General features: G+C 49.6%; 1 protein-coding gene across 3 annotated transcripts in view; it reads left to right on the top strand.

The window, feature by feature from the left end:
* The window catches only part of NRG2 (neuregulin 2), an 86,193-nt gene that overhangs the window by 15,339 nt on the left and 49,697 nt on the right, over positions 1–21,157 (top strand). For 2 of the 3 annotated variants that reach the window (XM_059860157.1, XM_059860156.1), the window contains exon 2: positions 13,014–13,185. In XM_059860157.1, coding sequence (XP_059716140.1) covers positions 13,014–13,185 — 172 coding nt within the window. Of the gene's footprint in view, positions 1–13,013; positions 13,186–20,199; positions 20,310–21,157 lie in introns of those variants that run through there. The other variant, XM_059860158.1, reaches the window with a different exon arrangement.

Below are 21,157 nucleotides of genomic sequence, written 5' to 3'. Positions count from 1 at the left end.
GGCTGCAGCATTGTTCCCCTTGTGCTATTCACAGCACAGAGTCATAACAAGAGCCAGTCCCTGCCCCAAATATATTAAGTGGGATCTTTGAGAGAGGAAATGGAAGCACAGAGAAGGGATGTGAATTGTCCCACTTTACGCAACATTTCTGGGATAAAACCCAGCACTATTAATAGCTTTTTGCTCAACAACCATCTTTTGTTCAGAACTCTGGTTTTCACCTTAAGTTGTTTGTGTTGTGCAGGATCTGCTGCCCAGTTTGGTGAAATTTCCCATTTTGTGACCTAAAGCTGGACATGAAGCAGGTCAATAAACCCATATCCAGTTTAAACTCAGAATAATTTCCCTGCTTGGGCCATCACCGTGTTGCCTATTGTCTCCTCTTTGCTCATATTTTGCTGCTGCATCGTTGGTCTTTGTTTTCAGTCACTTGTGTTCTGCAATGGCTCCTAGAAAATTACACCTTCCTGTGTTCCTCTTCCCTAAATCCCTTCGTGAAGTAGCTGGACAGCCAGCAAGGGCTGGCTCTCATTGCAAAGTAAAATTTGCTTTACCTTCCTTCTCATTTGTTGCCTATGAATATTCTATAAAGTGATCTTTCTGCCAGAGAAATGTTTGTGGAAACAGAAACTGTTGATTAAATTTTAACGAAGAGTCACAGGAAGCAAATTTTAAAATTGCAACTGTATGTTTGTGATAATAAGAGCTCTGTCATTGCTGTCAGGGACTAGAATTGATGCAGGCCACAAAATCTCTTCATCCAACCAAAATGAGCCAGAGTTTCTTGATTTCTTTTTTTTTTTAAACACAAGCCACAAACTGCTCATGAGCAATTTACAAGCCAAAAATTAGCCAGGATGGCTTTCCAGAGAATAGTTCTGAAGAATATCGCAATAAGCAATATTCAAATATAAAACGAGGGAAAATAAGGATAAAAAAATTAATCAGGAAGAGCTGACATCCTGGAGACTCCTGGCAGCTGTAAATCAGCTTGGTTGGGGGACATTTCAGTGGAAGCCACCCATTGCTGTGCTCCAGTGGGGGTCCGGAGCTGCTCAGAACAATGCTGGGAAGCCGCACTCTGGACAAGGCAGGAGACACGCTGTGTTAGTGTCTCCACTGGGCAGTGCCCAGAGTCCCAGTCGGAATTTACAGCTCCATTTGCTGCTTCCCTGCAGCCCAGGGACGAGGGTGGCCCTTCTGCCTGGCTCCCTCGGCCGGGCTGGGGGAGCTCTGCCTGGCAGGGTCTGTCCTGCGTGGGTCCCGCTGGGCTCCACGGCAGGCTCAGCCCTGGGAGGGAGCAGATGCTGTGCCCAGAGCTCCAGAGTGGCACAGACCCAGGGTGAGAGGGCACTGGGACAATGCCATAGTGCAGGGTGGTAATTCCATCCACGCTTGGTGGGATTTGGGCTCGTGGAAAAGCTGTCTCAGGGATCATCTTTAGCTTCTTTCCTGTGTTTGGATGAAAACCAGACCTGCGGTCACTTCTGGTACCAAGTGCTTTAAAGCCTTTCTTCAACCAACAGCAAAACTTTTAATCTTTCTAATATAACATTACAGAGAACAAACAAGTCTCTAATGCAAGCCCCGGGGTCTCTTGTGGGGAGATCCCGATAAAAACAGGGCTTTCTGTTTTGGAAATACCCTCTGGTGGATTTGTCTCTCACCAGAGACAATGGTGAACTTTCAAAGTAGGCAGAGATGTGGGAAAAAAATATTGTAATTACAACTGCAAGTGGCTGGCTTTTGTCACGGAATGCTAGAGAATATTATTTTATAGGTTAAAAATTAAACATCTCCACCTCAGCATTAGAGGCTTCTCACTGAATTTATTTATCCAAGTATTAAAGTGCTTTCTTCTGTGAATCCCTGCTTTGTGTGGCATTTCACCTGGTTGTGTGTGAAACACCAGGATGTTCTCTGGTCCAGAACTTCCTGGGAAGTTGAAACAGCAAAAAACTTCTGCCAGCTGGGCTGTCACATCTGACCTTCCCTTGACCTCTGCCTGCCCTGGGTTAACATCTTGTAACTGATCCCAAGTTTCTCTTATTTGTCCCTGCTTGCTGAAGTTAAGCATGTTTGAAAACACTCATTAAAGCTCCCTCTCACAGCAAAGTCTGCTGGGGCAGGGAAGGAGGTGGATCCTCTGCTGGGATGGGGCTGGTGTGGGCTGGGGCTACCAGACCCTCTGCTGATGCCTTGAGAGGCTCCCTGGAACAGAGGCTAGGCAGTGCTAAATGTGTAAAATAGAGATGTATTAAAAGGCCTTCAAAGGATGCACCTTGGGCACTGCAAGAGCCCAGCTGTGGCTACGCCCAAGATGGGTGATGGGTCACGGCTTTTTACACTTTTATAAGTTTTGGTCCATTTAAATATTGGGGTTAATTGTCCAATTACAGCTCCAGGTTATGCAGTCCCATCCTCCCAGTTTGCTCTCCTCAATTTGCTGTTTGTACTTTTTGAGCCTGAAGCTGCAGTGGTGTCCTTGGTTCTGGGGCTGGAAAAGGATTGTTTTGTCTGACTGAACTGTGAGGAGAACTTGCTAATACTTTATATGAAGTTCAGAATTATATACCAATGAGTACAAAATCTGGAAAATATGAAAAATGTAGTACAGAATCTGGAAAATATGAAAACTAAAACTTAAGGCATCACTGCAGTGAGGTGTTCTGTGGTTCCTGCTCTTCCTGACCTCAGATCTCACACCTCGTTAGTTAACCCCCTGTGTGCTGCTCATTCCATTTGAATACAGTGGAATTGAGGGAGGAGGACAGGGGTCCCCTGCAGTGCTGTGCTGCCTGGGTGCAGCCCTGTCCTTCCCTTGCACACCTGGCTGTGATGGGCTCAGGGCTGGGCAGGGAGGGACAGCTTTGTGTGGCAAGCCTGGCACCTCGCTCAGAGATTTGGTCACGTTCTCCTGTTTGCAGTGGCCCCTGTCCTGATTTACCTGAAGGACTTGGTGTGTGTGTTTGGGCTCTGCTGTACCCCCACACTGCAGTGGCTCCTGTTTTTGCAGGTTTTCCTGAGTCATAGAATCATCACAGAATCCCAGAGTGGTTCAGGTTGGGAGGCACCTTGGAGACCATCTCATCCCAAGCCCCAGCCAGGGCAGGGACACCTTCCACCATCCCAGGCTGCTCCAAGCCCCATCCAGCATGGCCTTGGACAGTTCCAGGGTTGGGGCAGCCACAGCTTCTCTGGGCACCCTGTGCCATGACTTTGCCACCCTCACAGGGAACAATTTCTCCCTGCAATGCTCCCACCAGTCCATGATGGGCTGTCTGCTGTCCTCCCATCCTTGGAGAGCCCAGGTGGTGCAGGCAGTCCCTGTTAGAGGAATTTCAGCTCCCCTCTAACTGAGCTCTTCTCCTCTGTGTTTTAAAGCAACAGTCCTGTGATTCATAGAGCTGTAAAACATCCAGCAGGGTTTTTGTTCATCCCTTTCCAGAACCAATGACATCCCACTAATGGTCATTTGCATCTGCAAATTCTTCCCTGTAATCTGAAAGCTTTTAGCCTTTAGCTTTGCCATGACGTAAGGGGTCTATATATGGTTTCATGTACAGATTTCATAATAAACATTTAACGAAATGAGGGTTTTTTCTGCTAACCTAGATTGTTTTGTCTCCTGGGGTGAGTTTTTCAATCACTTTCCTTTGGTGATTGAAAGATGATGGATGCCACCCGGGTCTTTACCAGGGTTCTAGGGCAAGTAATTTGTGCTTAGTGCTCAGTGACTGGAACAAAGGATTAATGTATTTTAGAGTTTTGGATGCTTGGGGTAATTTCTTTGTTGGCTGGGGCTGGACTGGCAGTCCACAAAGCATGGGTGGGCAATTTTTCTAGCTGATTGTGAAGATAGAGATAAAGCTATATTTTATGAATTGCTGTTTCCAAGGTCATCTGGAAATTGAGCACTTCATAAAACATATCTTTGTTCAAAGATATGTTTGATTATATAAAATATGATCCCAAAATCAATTGGGTACAAACAAGATGTTGCCTTTAGGGTTGAAAACACATTGTTAGAGGCATGAAGAGCAGAAATTGTCGCTGCTGTCTTTGTGTGGCTATTGTTTTTGGTCTTAATAGGAACAGAATGAATGACATTTTTCCACCAGACCACTTATGCTCAACTATACCTCCAGGACAACTTCCTGGCCAAAAATATTCAAAACAAACAAACACAATAGCAATTCTACTCCAATTACATTGTTTGCAAACCAGCTAGTGTTCATAGAGTACTAGGTTTGGCAAATCCAAGCTCTTCAGACCCTGGATTTTAATATTGGGTATTTGCATGTGCATGCCTTGGTGGGGTTGTGCTCTTCAGGTGGGTGTTTGTGCATGGGCACCTCCAGTATTGTGGCAAAAGTACAGCCCAGTTATCTTAATTTGGATATTGGGAGCACATCCCTGCCCAGTGACCAGCTGCTCATTGATTTCAATGGAGCTGAGATTTCAGCCCCAGGCTCTGCACCAAATCATACACCAATTTCAAAACTTTCACTGGAAAGAAGAATAACTGGATTTTTAACTGTGGGAAAGACAGAGGAGGAGGAATTTATCAGTTGCTCTTAAATATAAGTGGGGCCAGGATTTGTAAGAGGAGGGTGGAATTTCTGGCTTTGTGGCACTTTTTCATAGAATAATAGAATCATTAAGGTTGGAAAAGACCTCTAAGATCCCATGGTTTGAGGTGCCAGAGGGATCCTACAGAGAGCAAACCTAAATCAACAAACCTGCCTTGGAACTTTCCAGTCAATTTCTTTGGTAAAGGGAATGGTCATGAAAATAGAGATTGCTGTAACTCTCAATTTAAATAGATTAAAAAAAATTATAATAGTGCTGTAGATTGGTGTTGTAGTCACTTCTTCTCCCTGAGACAGAAGGCTACAGGAACTTAGTTAAAGGAAAAGAAACTTATGTGTTAGGGAAGGTATGGGACATGTAGGGAGGAATAATGCATTTGTTCTGGCTTCAGCAAAGTGCTTTCCACACTTCATTCCAACCCCAAATCCACAGATCTCAAATCTTTTCAGCATTTTCACCCTTCCAGTCATCTGTGTCCTTTCCACCAGTGTCTGTTCTGTGTGAGGCAGCTGAGGGTGTCCTCAGCAGACCCTCCAGCACCTGGAGTTGTGGCTCCTGCACTGTCTCACCTGCGTCTCCAGCTCCCAGAGTGGGACCTCTCCCAGGAACAGAGATGAGCCTCTGACTCCTGGAATACCTCTGTGGGAGAGGCACGGCAGCAAGGACATCTCCCCTGTCCTTGGAGGGCTTTGGGTTATTAACCCTTGCTGTTCTCTGCAGTTACTGCACAGGTAGTCCCTCGGACAGTGGAGGTGAGGTGTAAATGTCCCAAGTGAGCCACGGGGTCTAGTGCTGGCTCCTACCTTGGAGTTCCTGCCCTCTGAGGGTGGGCAGGCCCTGGCACAGGGTGCCCAGAGCAGCTGTGGCTGCCCCATCCCTGGCAGTGTCCAAGGCCAGGTTGGATGGGACGTGGAGAAACCTGGGACAGTGGAAGGTGTCCCTGCCATGGCGTGGGGCAGAATGAGATGAGCTTTAAGGTCCTTCCCAGCCCAAACCATTCTGTGGTTCCAAGACTCCATGATCACTGTTCCTGGAGAAACATGGCTCTTTGTTAATTAAAAGGTCAAACAGTGGTCACAGCAAAATGCTGCCCCTTGGAAATTTAAATTTGTCATTGTTGTTTACCTGTCACGTGCCCCTGCTGAGCACACCAAGATCTGAGACAGTGGCTACAAAGACTGCCATGAGAATGTCTGACCATGCTTTGGCATGAACTGAAACATAAGTTGCCTGAAGTATAAACCATATAACAGATATTATATTATGTTTAATCCTCTGGGTTTGGAGCCTGTATTACCCACTGGGGGTCGAGGCTGGCATGGGACGATGTGTCAGTGTCACACCGAGGTTCTCTCCCGCAGGCTCTGGGCTGTGTGTGGTCTGTGGATGTTGTGTCCACCCATGCAGCAAAGCCAGGGTTGTTCTACAGCTTCACTCAAATCCAGCCCTGTTACCTCCAGGGGCGTTGGAGGGTCACAGACTCTGAGGAGTCCTCCTGACACTGCCACCAAGGAGCTGAGTCCCCTCAGAGTTCTGGCTGTGCACGCCACAGCCTGCCTGGGGGCACGGCAGGGACTGCCTTTTGCCCTCTCCATAAAAACCTGGGGAAAAGGAGGACAAACACCGAGTGTGTTGTGAGTTCTTTTCAAGCAGATCCCATGTTTCCATTCCTTCTGGCAGGAGGGAGCTTTCCTCAGGGTGGGTCCCTTCTCTGACAGGTTGGCATTTGCAGCCAGCATTGAAACAAAGTCCAGGGGATCAGGAGCTGCTGCTGAGCTTCAGGTTTGTCTCTTTGTCAAATAAAGGCCAAATTAAACCCAAGGTAAAGAAGCATCACCTCGGATTAAAACAGTGGAGCCTGTGGGACTGCATCAGGCAAGAAGTGGGATGTATCACAGTGGGGAGAGGGCTGACCCCCAAGAGGTGATGTGCCAGGAACACGTGTCCTTACTTTGCAGTAGAGATGACAGAAATGGGAAAAATTCCTTTCAGTTGGCAATTGCCATCTTGGCAAATGTTTGTGATTGAATTTGGAGCAAGTTGAGGCTGCAAAACAGATCCTATGGAAAGATGAATTCTGTAATTTTCCATGTTAGAGAATGTTGAAATACTCCCATCTGAGGCACCTCTCCAGAAGAGGGACCAGCAGCCTTTGAGACCTGGCTCAGCTGGGTTTCATGCCTCCAGATCTTGTCCTTCAGTGAGGCCTGGAAGCCTCAAGGACTGTGCCTGGAGCATCCTTTGGGTGTCTGGGTTCCTGTGGGGACAGCTGGGAGCTCAGACCCACAGAGACACCTCTGGATCTGCAGCTTCTCCAGCCCAGCCCAAGAGCCCAGAGCAAGCCCCAGCACCAATGTGGAAGGGCTGTCCTGAGACCAAAGGCTTGGGCAGGCTGAGAAACACAGCTCCTTTCCAAGAGATCACCAGTGCACCTTCCTTCCCCCAGCTCTGGCACAGGGGGGTGTCCTGACCTGGGGACATTGGGGTGGGGGCCTTGTGTGGAAAGCCATGGCTTGGATAGAGGCACATCAACGATCACCTGTGAGTTTGTAGGTCTTAACTCTCCTTGCATCTCTTCCATTCCTGTGAGAAAGCATTTTTCAGCTTCCCTTTTCCATGCCCAAGGGAATTCAAGCTCAGTTGCCTTTTTCCCCAGCTGCTCAGAGACACAGAAGGATCCTGTGCTCCCAGGCCTCCAGATCCACCTACCTGAACCTCCATGTGCCAGGCAGAGTGGGGCAGCCTCACACTGCAGCCCTTGGAGGAGGCCAGATGAGAAATCCCATCTGCTCATGACATCAGTCATCCAGAGAGCCCAGATGGGTCTGTGTGGAGCATCCCCACGGCTCGGGAAGCAGAGTCTGTGGCTGGTATTGCTCATGGAGCACCTTTCCCAGGCTGGCTGCCCCTGCCTTTTGCTGCTCAGGGGTTGTTTATGTAGGATGCTCTGTGGGTGGGATGTGGTTTTGTCACCACTCCATTGTTGGACTCTGTTTGGGCACTCTGCCCGAGGATGATTAATGATGTTTTGCGTTGAGGCTCTGAGGTGCTTGCAGGCACACTGCAGGTACCAGAAGTGAAAGAGGTGTTGTTATCATCGAGGTACTTCAGTGTTATATCAAGTGTAATCAGAAGTAAATTAATTAAAGCAGTGTGTACATGTAAATCCTTTTATGGTGGATGTTCAAGCAACTCATATCGTGTCGTTCACAGCTCAGCATTTCAGACTTTTGTAACCCTCTCCTCTCTGTGAGGAGGCAGAGGGTGCCAGGACTGCTATCAGAGGACAAAACTCTCCTGCAAAGGTCTTTTTGTCAAATGTGGCCCTTAAAACAAGTTAGGAAATTGTGTGCATTTGTCCATCCTGACTCTGGCACATTTCAGGGTTAATTTTTACAGCCCAGCTAGTGTAGGATGGGATCTACTGGTTGCTTGGGTTTCATCTGACCTTGGAGTGAGCAAAAATCTGTAGAAAAATTGCATTTATCATTGGTCTCAGCTCTACCAGGATTAAACTTGCTTTTTGCAGCACGACATACCCTTGACGTGGTTGTCACTTAGAGAAATTGCCTGGAAATGCATCTGGCTCTTCTGTCCAACAGCTCGGGCACTGTGAGGGTGCTGATGCTCCCCCCACAGAGAGGAGACACAAATTTGGATGGAGGAGGGGCTGACAGGATTGCAAGGTGACCAGAGATACAGATCCTAAGCTGTAGCTTCAGTCTGACAAGCAGAGCCAAACCCTTCATTTTTAAGGTTCAAAGCCCCTGTTTTGGGGAACCTGGCAGCAGTGGGGGCTGAGCTGGGGGTGCTGCCAGCCCAGCTGTGGAGGAGCCCACAGCTGGCAGGGCTGTTCCATGGGAACCAGAAGGTGAGGAGCTGAAAGTGCAGCTTCAGCTCAGCCTGCTCCAGGGTGAGGGGTGACCTGGGTGACCCTGGGCCCGTGGTTTGGTCTGACAGAAGCTGCACTGGCCCCACCTGTGTGGAGGAGGCTGGGAAGCTGGGAATTGATGGAAACATAGTGGATTAGACCTGGACTCTGCCTGGCACACCTCTAAAGCTGTTTGCCCAGGATAGTGTGCTATTTTGATATATGTGAAACTAGTGACTTTGTTTTTCCAGCATGCTGGAAAATGTATCAAACAAGGAGATTAAAATGACCCCAAATGCTCAGAGCACTAAGAAAGGGGGCACTCAAAAATCAATCCTCTGATCTTTTTGAACTAAACTCATGGTTTTCTGAGCTGCAACTCTGTGATGTGGACAGGGCAGAGATGGGAAATGGGTCAAAAGCTGAAAGTGTACCTAAATGTAGAACTTTGACACACTCCAGTATTTGCACTCCATGTGCTGCTCTGGTCTCTCAAGCTACTTTAGTTTACTGCTGGGGAAGGTTGAAAGGTGATTCAGTCATAGTTTACATGTACCTAAAAAGGGAAGGGGTTTCTGGTTGCTAGATGGGATTCAGATTTACCAGAGAAAGGCAGAGATCTCTTGGCTGGAAGCCAAAGTTAGAGAAGTTCTGACTATGAATAAGAACTGCAGTTTAAACTTTTTGTGAGTGAAAACCAGAGGAAAGTCTTTGTCTGGAATTAAGCAGAGTCATCAGCACTGAATGGCTCTAAATGAAGATTTCTCTGTTTTTCTGAAAGCAGCAGGAATTATGAAGTGAGGCTTTCCAGCCCATCCCAGAGAGCAAGGCCAGGCTTCCCTTTTGCCCAGAGCAAGGCTTTGGATGCTGTTTCCCAGGCTTGGGGCTCTGCCTGCTCTTCCCACGCTGCTGTCCAAGCACAAGCCCTGCTGCAGTGCAGCTGAAAGGGCACAGATGTGTCAGGGAGCACAGCTCTGCCTCTTTGTGCACAGCCCTTTTCCCAGACACAGTCCAGAATATTTTGGGATTGGATTCCCCTTTCACTGCTCTGATTCAGCTGGGGGACTGCAGTCCATGGAGTCCATGAAGTGTGGCCTGGAGCTGAATACCCTGTCTCCTTCCCTCCTGGAGTGAGACACCAAAACCACGTAGACTGGGGTGGGAAGATGTTCTCCTCCCTTTTTCTGGGCAGGGCTCTCTGCTGGAGGGGTGGGATGCTGTGTGTGCATCAGCTCTCTGGGTTTTTTTGGATCTGTCTGCTTAGGAATGTCCTGTAATCATCAGCTGGTGGCATGTGCAGAGTTTTAGGTGAGACCTGATTTGTGTTGGTGGGGAGATGATGGAGAGTTCCTTGCTTGTTCTTGGCCCTCTTCTTCCACAGGTTTCAGGTTCCTGGGGTTTGCTCTGCTCTTGCCAGCATTTTGGTGGAGAGGGGCAGGGCTGACACCCCTTTCTCCCAGCAGTTTCCAGTTTCTCTTCCACTCAGGGTGATGGTAGCACACAGAACTATGGAAAAGGAGATGAGAACATTCTTTCATGCCCCAGGACTCAGCTGTTATATCTGTTTTAACCCCAGTTGAACTTCTTTACATCCTGCTACAGGTTCTGGCTTATAAAATACTGGAATTCTTCACACCTGTGGCTTCTCTGAAATGAGACAGGAGTTGTCCCTTCAGTGACTGGTATCTCAGTCCAAATTAGCCCATATTATGTCCATATGCTGCCTGCTTCATAATTCTGCAGCCCACCAGGCTGGAAATAAAACAAGGCAGATGCAGCCACGCCAAGGTCAGGACCTTCCCTGTGTTTAAGGTGTATGGATAATGTTGGCAGGGGACAGGGTGACCTCGGGGTACAATAGGAGCTAACTGACACACACATTCAGACAGAATAAATATTTGAGAGTCTATTTCTCTATTCCCCAAAATGACCCCTATAAAAGCAAGGTCCTGTTTACCTTCCTGGCTCTCCGTGCACTGTTCTGGGAAGAGACCAGCTCTCTTCTCCCTCCACTGCCTTCCAGCTCTTCTGGGCAACCCATTTCCAGGCAAGGATCAGGGATATGGGCTTCACAAAACCCATGACACCTTGGATTTGCACAGAATTCCTAAAGTTTGGTGAAAGCTGTGATCATTTCTGGTCAGAAGGCTCTGTTTGTGCCAAAGCACAGCGACCTGGGAAGCAGTGAGAGATGTCAGTGCACAGCCTGCAGCCACTGCCTGCAGCCGACCCAATGGCTTTGTGCTGTCCCTGTCCTATTAGAAAATCATGAACTGGTTTGGGTTGGATCAACCTTAAAAAAACTTAAAACTCATCTCATTCCAGCCCCCTGCCATGGACAGGGACACCTCCCACTATCCCAGGGTGCTCCAAGCCCTGTCCAGCCTGGCCTTGGACACTTCCAGGGATCCAGGGGCAGCCAGAGCTGCAAGGTCTGATGTGCCTGGGACCAGCCCACCCCCAGCCCTGGGCCTGCCTTTCAGTCGCTGTGAGCTTTGCTTGGCTCACTCCTGTCACCCTGAACTGTTCCATTTCTATCCATGCTGGGATCCTTTTGATTAAGGACAATTTAGCTTCTCATTCCCATCAGGAATATGAGAGAGCTGAGAGCTTCCTACCTCAGGAGCATATTCCTGATGATTGCTGTGCTTTTTATTATTTTGTGTAAGATCCCTTTTGGTGAGAACAGTCTTTAAATACTTTCAACCTACACTGACTTAGCTTGGCATGAAGAACTAGAGGAGACCTACAAAGGTCTGTAGAACAGTGATTGCTCTGATGAAACCCATCCAGTCCCTCAGCCTTTGAGTGCTCTGCCATTTCACAAGATCAGAATGCACAAAGCAATTAGAAGGTGGTTTGTGCATATTAGGAAGAGGAAATTATCTATCAGTAACACACCTCAGACAAGGAGAAACCATTGTTACCAATATTCTTAAGGCAAAGCCAGCAAGTTGCTGTTTCCTTTTTTAAGGTTAGCGCTGAGAAAGAAAAAGGGAGCTAGAAGAGTGCAGAGCTGTCAGTTGAAAGAAAAATTGCAAGCCTGCTAATCCTTTCTTGTCAGGTTTAATATAAAGCCTGGCAGAGATTGATAAGAAGTGTCTCCCTCTCTGTCTGATGTTCCAGGTGCATGGTAAAAATCACCTCTCTGAAACACCCACGTGCAGAGCCAGGCTTCAGGCTGGAGAGGCTGCTGGCCAGCCTGACACTGCTGGCACAAAACCAGTTAAAATACCTATTCTTTCACTTTTCTTCTTGCAGCCTGAAGAATGGCTGTTCCTCTTAGCTCCTCACACACGCAGGATTTTCCTGCAGCCCCTCTCAGTGGCTATTGCTCTGCTGGTGTTGAGCTGAACAAGGTCTCTGCAGCAGATTTGGAGCATCTGGGGCACGGGGGCCTGCTCCCTGTGACCTGCCTCTGCTCCCTCTGCACTAAAACATTCTGGCTGGGGCTGCTGGGGCTGTGGGACTGGCAGCACGCCCGTGGCAGCCACAGAGGCCGTGTAGGTGTTCATAATCTGCAGCAGCAATGGCCAGGAGCAGGGGAAAAAGAGTCCCTGAAGGGTTTGAGCTGGTGTGTGGTGGGAGAGCCTGGAGGGCTCAGCAAAGCTCTGCAGGGACAGGAGACACAGGGTCCTGCCTGCGTGGGTAGGGCTCTGTGGAGCCACCAGATCTGGTCATGGGGAGCCTCCAGAGCCAGGGGCTCCCTGTGTTCCCTGTGTGGATGTCGGAACTCAGGACATTCCTTTGGGAGTCCGGAGTTTCCTGGGACCCTTGCCAGGGGGCTCGGAGACCCTGGCACACAGCCCAGAACACCTGTGGGTTCGATTATGAACCACGGAATAACTTGTCACCTTTATAGAAAGAGATAAAAGCCACAATAGTGTAAATAGTGTAAGAATAAAATAATTACAGAGTCTAAATGTAGGTTTTAGGATTTTTGGTATAGGGGTTTCTGGTGACAAGATGGAGGGATTTGGGTGTGTCTAGCCTTTCTTCTTCTTCTCTACCTCCATCTTGTCTGGTGATGTTGGCACTTTTAGATTGGTCTAAAGTAGAAACTCACTGTCTAATATAGATGATAGGTATTGGAAAATAACTGTAAATATTGTACACGTAGTTTGTAGTATATAAAGATAACACCGCCCTGGAGGAGGGGGGAGTGCCTCTGGCTGTCCTGCCAAACGGATCTCGGATCTCGGCTGGACAGGGAGAAAGAACTTTATAGATAAGATGCAATAAACAATCTTGAGACCGAAAAAATGAAGAGCCCTGACTTCTTCTTCAAGCACCGGGCTGGGAAAAGAAACTTTCGAACTTTAGTCGGGGTCACTCTGACCAGCTAGAAAGAGAGACCCCGGCATGTGGATGTTTCTGACTCCATGCTCCTTCCCTGTGTGCTGTGTTCCCTGGGCAGCCCCTCTCCATCACCTCCTGGCAGCGGGGGCAGCAGGAGCTTGGCCCAGGGGAGGGGTTTGGGGGGTTCCTCTAGTGTGTCCACAGCTCTGAGAGGGACAGGTTTCACAGTGTCCCCTTTCTCTTTCCTCAGCTGTTCCTCCCAAACTGAAGAAACTGAAAAGCCCAAACGTTCACGTGGGTGAGAAGATTTCCCTGAAATGTGAGGCAACTGCTGGAAACCCTCAGCCATCCTACAAATGGTTTAAAGATGGGAAGGAGCTGAAGAAGAGCAAAGACATCCGGATCAAGTATGGGAATGGGAAGTAAGTATGACACAGGGCTGCCCTGCCTCTGCTCACTCAGGGTCTGGGTCTGGGGCCATCTGGCTGGAGGTGCTGCTGTGCTCCCCAAGTCTCTGCTGAGCAGCACTGGGGGCTCCCTTAGAGCCACAGGACCACGCTCAGCCCACTTACCCTGGCCAGGAGAGTGAGCAAGATCCCCAGTGACCTCAGAGAGCATGGGGAGAGGAGCAGGGCACGCACAGGGAAGGTGTTGGGTTTGTAGATGGGCTGTCCTGGGCCCAGGGAGGCACTGGATACCTGAGACAGGTGTCCTGTGACGTGGGGAGGCTTTCCCTGGTAGCTGTGGGCAGCTCAGGTTGCCTGGGGTGACTCCTGCTCAGTGATCAGGGGTTGGATGCAGAAGGTACCCAAACCCAGCTGTTGCCCCATCACTCTGCAGCAGGGCTGTGAGAGGAATTGCTTTGTTCCCTCCTGAATTTAGGTGGACACAGAAGCATCTAAGGCCACTGAAAAATCACAGAATGACAAATAAGGGTTGGAAGGGACCTCTGGAGATCATCCAGTCCAACACCCCTGCCAAGGCAGAGTCACCTGGAGCAGGTGACGCAGGACTGTGTCCAGATGGGGTTGGAATGTCTCCAGAGAAGGAGACTCCACACCCTCCCTGGGCAGCTGTTCCACTGTTCTGCCACCCTCAGTGTAAAGAAGTTCTTCCCCATGTTGGGATGAAACTTTTCATGTTTAGTTTATGGCCATTGCTCCTTGTCCTGTCACTGGGCACCACCGAAAAGAGCCTGGCACAATCCTCTGACATCCCTTGGAGGTATTTATGTGCATGAATGAGATCCCCTCTCAGTCTTCTCTCCTCTACACTGAGCAGGGCTGAGATGCAAGATTACCTCACAACACTCATCAGGGGTCATGGTCACCTGCAGAGACCTTGTCTTGTGCAAATCCTTCCATCTGCCCACCCAGGGCAAGCTCCCTGACATCTGCCCCACAGTCCCAGCCCAGCAAAGCTCTCAGGTGGCTCTCAGTGACTGTCACCCCTGGCACCACCTCGTTCAGTGACTGTCCCCCTCAGCCCCACCTCATTCAGGCAGGGCTAAAACACCTGGAGAAAGAGGCCCCAATGGCCAAAATTAAGGGGTTCTTACTGGGAATGAACTTGAATGAATCCATGTTGATATTTCTCAAGGCCCAATATTTACATGTGATGTATCTTAAAATTATTCCATAATCATGGCTATGCTTGCATTCATACATCCTGACCTCACCAGCAACAGTCTGCTTGCAACTGCCTGACCCCTTGGAAAATTTGATTCTAATTCTTTGCTGGCATATGTTCTGGGTGTGTGAATATAAGGTCATCAAGGACTTGTTAGAGTACCAATTTTTAAAATTAGAAGCCACTACAAATCAGTTAGAAAATCACTCAGTGTTTGAACAGGGTGTTGCCAATTGCCCCAATTTAATTTCAGTCCTGTTGGGTTTGGTTTCAGAGTCACACCCAAGATGGTTGACCTCCTTTGCAATAATTCTGGGACTTGTGGCTGTTTTGGGATGAGGCAGTGAGGTGGTCAGTGCTTCCAGGATAACTGGGTGCTGGTCTGGGCTTGCAGGCAGCAGAGACAGGGCAGAGCTGTGCCTGCCTCTCTGTCTCACAATGGGCCCCCAGCTGGGTAATAATTACTGTTGATTCTATGATTCTCAGAAGGTTGATCCATCTCTTTTTTATAGTATCATTATTAAGAAACTTCGTGCTTTTATAGACAGTTGTGATACACCTGGACCTAATTGGTCCTCCAATCTAAACACCATCACCATTGGCTAATTAAGAAACTACTTTTTGGTAAACAGTCTTTATAACACATTCTACATGTTCACAACAACAGGTGTAGCAAGTGAAGATAAGAATTGTTTGTCATTCTTTTTTCTGATCTTCTCACAGACTTTTCCCAGAAAGGCCTGGGAAAATTATGTGTTCTCTCTGTGGCCAGAGAGCTGCTGCCACATCTCTCCTCTGCTGCCCTCACTGTTTTTGGTGGCCCTGGTCAGTCTCGTGGCTCTGGTTGTTTAGCAGTGGCTGCTGGGGCTGGGATGCCCCGGAGAAATGTCTGCAGCACACTCTGCAGCCAGGTGTGGGAATGCCCAGGGTGTTGGGGAGCAATTTCCCTCAGAGCTGGAGAGGAACCAGCCCCAGAGCAGACAGCACTGTCCTGCTGTGCTCCCAGGTATCCCAGCCCTTCCTCCCGTGTCCAGCACGAAGCTGTGACAGGGTGGCATCTCACCCCAGCCATGGGGACACGCAGTCCCTGGGCCAGGGACAGGAACAAATGGCAGGGAGTTGGTCCCCTTTCCTCAGGACACTGCTGTCAAGTCAAAATTTTGCATTTACCAGTTTCCATGGCAACATGTTGGCTCTCCAGTGAGAGGCCAGAGATGTGTGGCGCTGGAAGGGCTCCCTGCTGGCAAAACAAGCCCAAGGATAAACATTCTAAGGAAAGCTGAGCACCTGCCTCCTCTGGTGTCTGAGACTCCCTCAGCAGCAAAGGTGTGAGCCCAAAGCATCCCCAGAATTGCTTCCCATGCCAGCTTCTGCTCCCTCCTGCCATTAAAATGTGCCTGTCTTGTGCTGGGGCCAGGCTGTGGAAACTGGACTCAAGCAGCTGTTGGGCAGGAACAAAAGGAAATGGCTTCAAGCTGTGCCAAGGGGGGTTTGGATATTAGGGAAAACATCTTCACTGAAATGGGGGCCAGGCATTGGAACAGGTTACCCAGGGAAGCAGTGGAAGTGTCCAGAAACTGTGTAGATGTGTCCCTTGGGGACACACTGGTGACATTGGTTCCTTGGTGGCCTTGGCAGTGCTGGGGGAATGGCTGGACTGGGTGATCTCAGAGGGCTTTTCCAATGAAATGGTTCAGTTGTTCTGTGGGACAGTTCTGAGGTAATTTCCCCTCAGTGAGCATTTGCCCCTTGTTTAGCAGTGCAGGAACACTTCCCTGAGAGCATCTGGGTGGGTCTGTGCACACCCACCCTGGCATTGCCACCTCTGTCCCCGTTTGCTGGGCCCCAGAGCTGAAAACCTCGAGGCAGAGTGTCCCCTGGCACTGGAGCTGCCTCCCTCTGGTCTTGACTGGATGGAAGAAACACTGAAAACTGCTCAGAGCAGGCTGAGGGCTGGGAGAGCCCTCATGACTTTGATGTCTTCATTCTGCAGCTGGTGGGGCCAAGTTTAGTGGAGGGACATGTGATATGGGTGTAGAGCATTACTTCCAGCATGTTGGGAGGGGACTCCAGGGAAGGATAAGCATCCCAAACTGTAAACTTCTGAAAGGACATCTCATTCTATACCCATTATTTTAACAATGATGGGATTTATACATCTGGCTCCACTTAGAGATAACACTGGTCTCCAGATAATCCTCTGTGCTTCCCTTCAGCTCAGAGTGGGGATGTCAGAGAGCCAGAAATGGAGCACTGGGGAGGGACCTTCACAGGCAAAAACTCAGGCTGTGCAGGACCTGGCCAGGTGCACAGGATCATTTCTTTACAAGTGTAATACCTAACAGAGTTTCCTGCTGGAGCCAGGCAAAAGGAGCCCTCCAGCAAAGTGATGTCCATAGTGTTTCCCTTGGCCCTGTGAGACCCTGGCAGAGCTGGGCACAGCTGAAATCTGTCCCCAGCACTGAGATCTTTGGCATGCAGAGGGTCAGGATGGGAGACAAGAACATGGTTGCCCTCTGTGATTCATTCCTGGCTTTCCTCCCTGTGTGTTTAAAGAGCCTTGAGGTTTCTAACTAGAAAGTATGACTGAAGCACTTTTTTTTTGGTCATTGGGTTTTTGTTTGATCTCTGGAATAGGGGATCTCTTTCCAAACAAGGGATGTATATGTTGTAAGGAGGAGAGGAGTGCTTAACTGCATGTCAGCTCTTCAGCTTTTCCATCAATCATTTTCCCTCTTCTTTTTAAACTTAATGGCAAAACTTCTGGTGCCATCAGGCAGAGGAGTCAGGTTTTTTAATGGATATTTGCTGGAGGGAGGGGAACAATTCTGATTCCTCCTTTCTGAACTCCATGTTCCATCTGTAATTAGTGACAGGCCGGGGCAAGCCCGGCTTGCACGAAGGGGAAACCTCTTTAAGGTGGAAGAAATTATCGGCTGGAATTTTATCTCCATCTCCACTTAAATAAAACACAGTTGATGGGAAACCCAAAGAAATTACCAAGAAAGAGCCTGTGGTAGTGGAAATGCAGCCTAGTGAATGGCTCTCCCCCCAAGCTGCCAAAGTGATGCCATTTTTGGCTGATTGTGTCTGAGGTCTGACTGAAGCTCTCAAGAAGTTCAGGTTGGGTTTTGATTTTCTGACTATCCAAATGGTCAAATGCCAGCTGTGCAGGAAGCCAAGGGAGTTTTTGCTTGTGGAGGTGTAGAGAACCTTCCCCTCTTGAAGTCATGCTCAAGGCTCAGCCTGGGACACGCAGATGTTCAGCTGGAGCCCAGGAGCCCGGGAGTCCCCGAGCTGTGCCTGTCCTTACAGCCCTTTCCCTTTGTGTGCTCTTCTACCAGGGGACACTGCTGGGGTGATGAAGGAGGCGTATCATTAGATTGGAGAGGGTTGGCAGTTCAGTTTGGGACAGGCTGACCATATGACATCCCTTGGGAGTGGTGTCCTACTTTCAGTATCACCAGGAATCCCTATTGTTAGCCTGTAAGTGGAGCCAAGGGATACCCTCCTCTCCTGTTTCTGTACAGTAGTCCCTCAGGCGATGCCACTTGAGCAGATTCATTGCTGGGGTCTTCCTTGTAGGGCTCCCAGTTGTAGATTATTCCCCACCCACAATGAATGGGGCTGTGGTCTTCCCTGTACAGCTCACTGCACTGGAATGAAGGCCAAAAAAAAAAAAAATAATGCCAAAGCAGCAGGGGAAAGAGGGTGCCAATAAAGATAAATGATTTCCTAATTAAGCCTGGAGACAAGGAGGGGCAAAGAGGACTGCTGAAGCCTTGTGGGAGCCAGAGTGAACCCAAGCAGGCTATACCACCACTCTGGCAGGGGTCTTTGGGCTGACATTTTTAAACAAAGGAAAAAGCTCATTTGACAATGGATCTTGCAAGAGCAATTCCAGATGCCTTGAAGCAAAGACTCTTCTCAAGCACCGGTGTTGTTATAATCACCAGGGGAGCTGCTGCCTTGCTAACTCTCACGATGGCATTATGAGTCTCCAATATTTGGGATTTGGTTTTAGCTGCTGAAGGCACTTTATTGGAGGGGGGTGTGAAGGAGAGCATCTCCTTTGTTTGTTTGCTTGTTGTTTTAGAGGAGATGATGGACATCATCTTGGCCAATGCACCTGGGACTGAACCAGGGAATTTGAGAACTGAAAGGAGAAGCAGTTGGGTCTTGAGCTCAAACAATCCACAAACTTTGCAAGTTGGGGCTCCTGAGAGAGCCAAGGAATGGACATTTAATCAAACTTGACTGCATTATAGCTGCTAACAAGACACGGTCAGTTGCTGGGCTGCTTCAGCTGATGGGCTCTGCAAACTTAGAGGTGGAAGGAGCTTTATGTGCCTGAAATTTGGTGTGGTTTCTCCAGCCATGTTGGCGGCTTACAAAAACAAAATAAAAATCTCTCTCTCCAGACCTTCGCCCACTGCGGTTGCAAAATGTCACAGATTAGGTGGAGGCCCTCCCTGAGACATGAGCTGAAATCCCATCCATCCTGTTTAAGTTAAAAAGTTTTACCTTTGGGGAGGAGGGCTGGGGTGAGGGCTGAGGCTGCTGGCAGCTCACCCAGCACAGCACATCACAGACCTGCAGGCACGAATTTGCCACAGAGCAGACTCTGCTGAGGATCTGTGGGGAGAAAAGGATGGCACGAGGAGACCCAAACCTTTATCTAGATCTCCTGCACACCCTCTGTATGACCACGGTGCTGTTTCACAGAGGTTTGGAGCAACAGTTCCCTGCCCATGTGAAGGTGTCATCCTTTTCCCATGATCTCTGTTCCCCAAAATGCATTTTCCTGGTGTCAGTATTTGCAGCCTGGCTCTGCTCATCTCCATTGCTGGGCTCTGTCCAGGGCTGTGCCCATGACAGCTGCTCTTGGTATGGCACCTCCCTCTCCTCCTTGATTCTTTATAACTAATGTGCTTTGCTTTGAAGGTCCTCTCAGGCCTTCCTCCCCACTTCTGGCAGTTCCTGATGTTTTGGTCCTGCCTCTGATTTGCCCAGCATATCAACCTCCACCCAAAATGTGATACACTTCCAAACCAGGACCTCTGTGCCTTCTCCCCAGCAGCACTGGCCCTCTTTTCCCTCCCTGCCACATGACCAGCTCCTGGTTTGGTTGCTGAGGTAGTGAGACCTGGGCACCCTGAGGGGCCTTGTCTCTGTATTGAGGTCACACACTCTTTGGGATAGCGGGGAATCTGTTCCACATTTGGTGCTGGGAAGTCCCTGGGAAGTCTTGGGACTGCTGCTGTATGAGATCACAGGAAGCAGGGAAAGAACCTGCTGGGAGCTGGCCTCAGAGCACTGCTCCAGAACCTGCATTTTCCTCAAAGAAACTAAAATCCTGGCATCAGGGCTGGAGGAAGCATTCATAGGATGGATCAATTGCCTTGAATTCCAGGAGAAGTGATGCAAAGGACCCTGCAGTGTCATTGGGTCTGTGCATCAGCCAGAGCCCAAAACTCAGCTTTTGCTCATTTATTGATGTCACACCCTGGCAGGTGCCACAGCCTGGCCTGGCACAGAGAGCAGCAGCAGCGCTGCACAGGGATTTGCCTCTCAACACAGCAGCCACAAAGTCCACTGCAGGCCCTGGTGTGGTTGTGTGTCACTGCCTCTGCTGCCCCACACCTCTTCCCATTGCCAGAGCAGCCCTGGCTGCATTTGAGCCTGCAGGGGTTGCACAAGTGACCCTGCTCTTTGGAGTGTACTTATTGATCTTGTCCCCTCTTGTTGACACTGTCCAACCCAGAAGTAGCTGGCCCTCACTCTGAGCCCAGTGTCAGTGTCAGCTCTGCAGAGTGAGGACTGGGCGAGTCTTCCTCTTAAAATCAGCCTGTCCCAAGCCTGGGCACAGAGAGACCACAGCACTGCTGAGCAGAGAAGGGCCAAATCTGCTTTTCAGGTTAGAACAGCACTTTAATGTTGGGGAACAGGGGTAGGAGAGAGCAGGTAGAGTGGGCCAGGGGATGGCTGGTCCTGTCCTGGGCACTGCAAGGACATTACCTGTCCCCCACCATCCCAGCAGGTCAAGCACGGAGCGGGTGAGGAGATGGCGTGAGGGGAGGAAGGGAAATAGAGAAAGGATGATGGCCAAGCTGAAAGGTCCAAACCTTCCTGTCCTTACCCCTCTTATTTGATGGCTTTGCTTGAGGGCATTTCTGTCCCCTTTCCCATTTGTTCTTTCTGTAGCTGATACTGAGCTGGCCAGATGATGCTCTGGAGCACAGAAAGCACTTGTTTTCCTCAAGCACTGCGAGCACGGCCGTCCTGCCCAGCTCTGCCCAGCTCTGCTGAGCACAGCTGGAGGGCAGGGAAGAGATCAGGGGGGCTGTGCAAGGGACAGAATGCTCCTGGCTGCTCCTGCCCTGCCAGACATGGCTTTGCCATGGCCATCCCCACCCTGCCTTTGCATTGCAGCGATTCCCTCTGCCTGAATTAACCCACTGAGTGCTGGGGATGATGGATGTGTCCCCCCAGAGCCCCTGGCCCAGCCAGTGGGGCTGCCCAGTGCTCGATGGCTGCTGGGCACCACTTGTGGGTTGCAAGCTGGGTACCCTGAATCTTCTTGCCAATCATTACCCTGCTCTTTCAGGGCAAATGCAGCTCGGTGGGAGTGCCAGGGCAGCACGGAGGCACCAGTTAAATCTCTGGCAGGATGCAAGCAGTGCACGTTACAGCAACTGCTGGCACTCCTGCTCTCGGCAGTGCCAGTGTGCTTCCTGCTGCTGGCTCTCCGTGCAAACAGAGGGG

Source organism: Haemorhous mexicanus, chromosome 15, assembly GCF_027477595.1.
Source record: "Haemorhous mexicanus isolate bHaeMex1 chromosome 15, bHaeMex1.pri, whole genome shotgun sequence".
NCBI classification, from domain to species: Eukaryota; Metazoa; Chordata; class Aves; order Passeriformes; family Fringillidae; genus Haemorhous; species Haemorhous mexicanus.
Note: the sequence above shows the minus strand (reverse complement) of the source record. Positions and strands in the feature narration are given on the sequence as shown.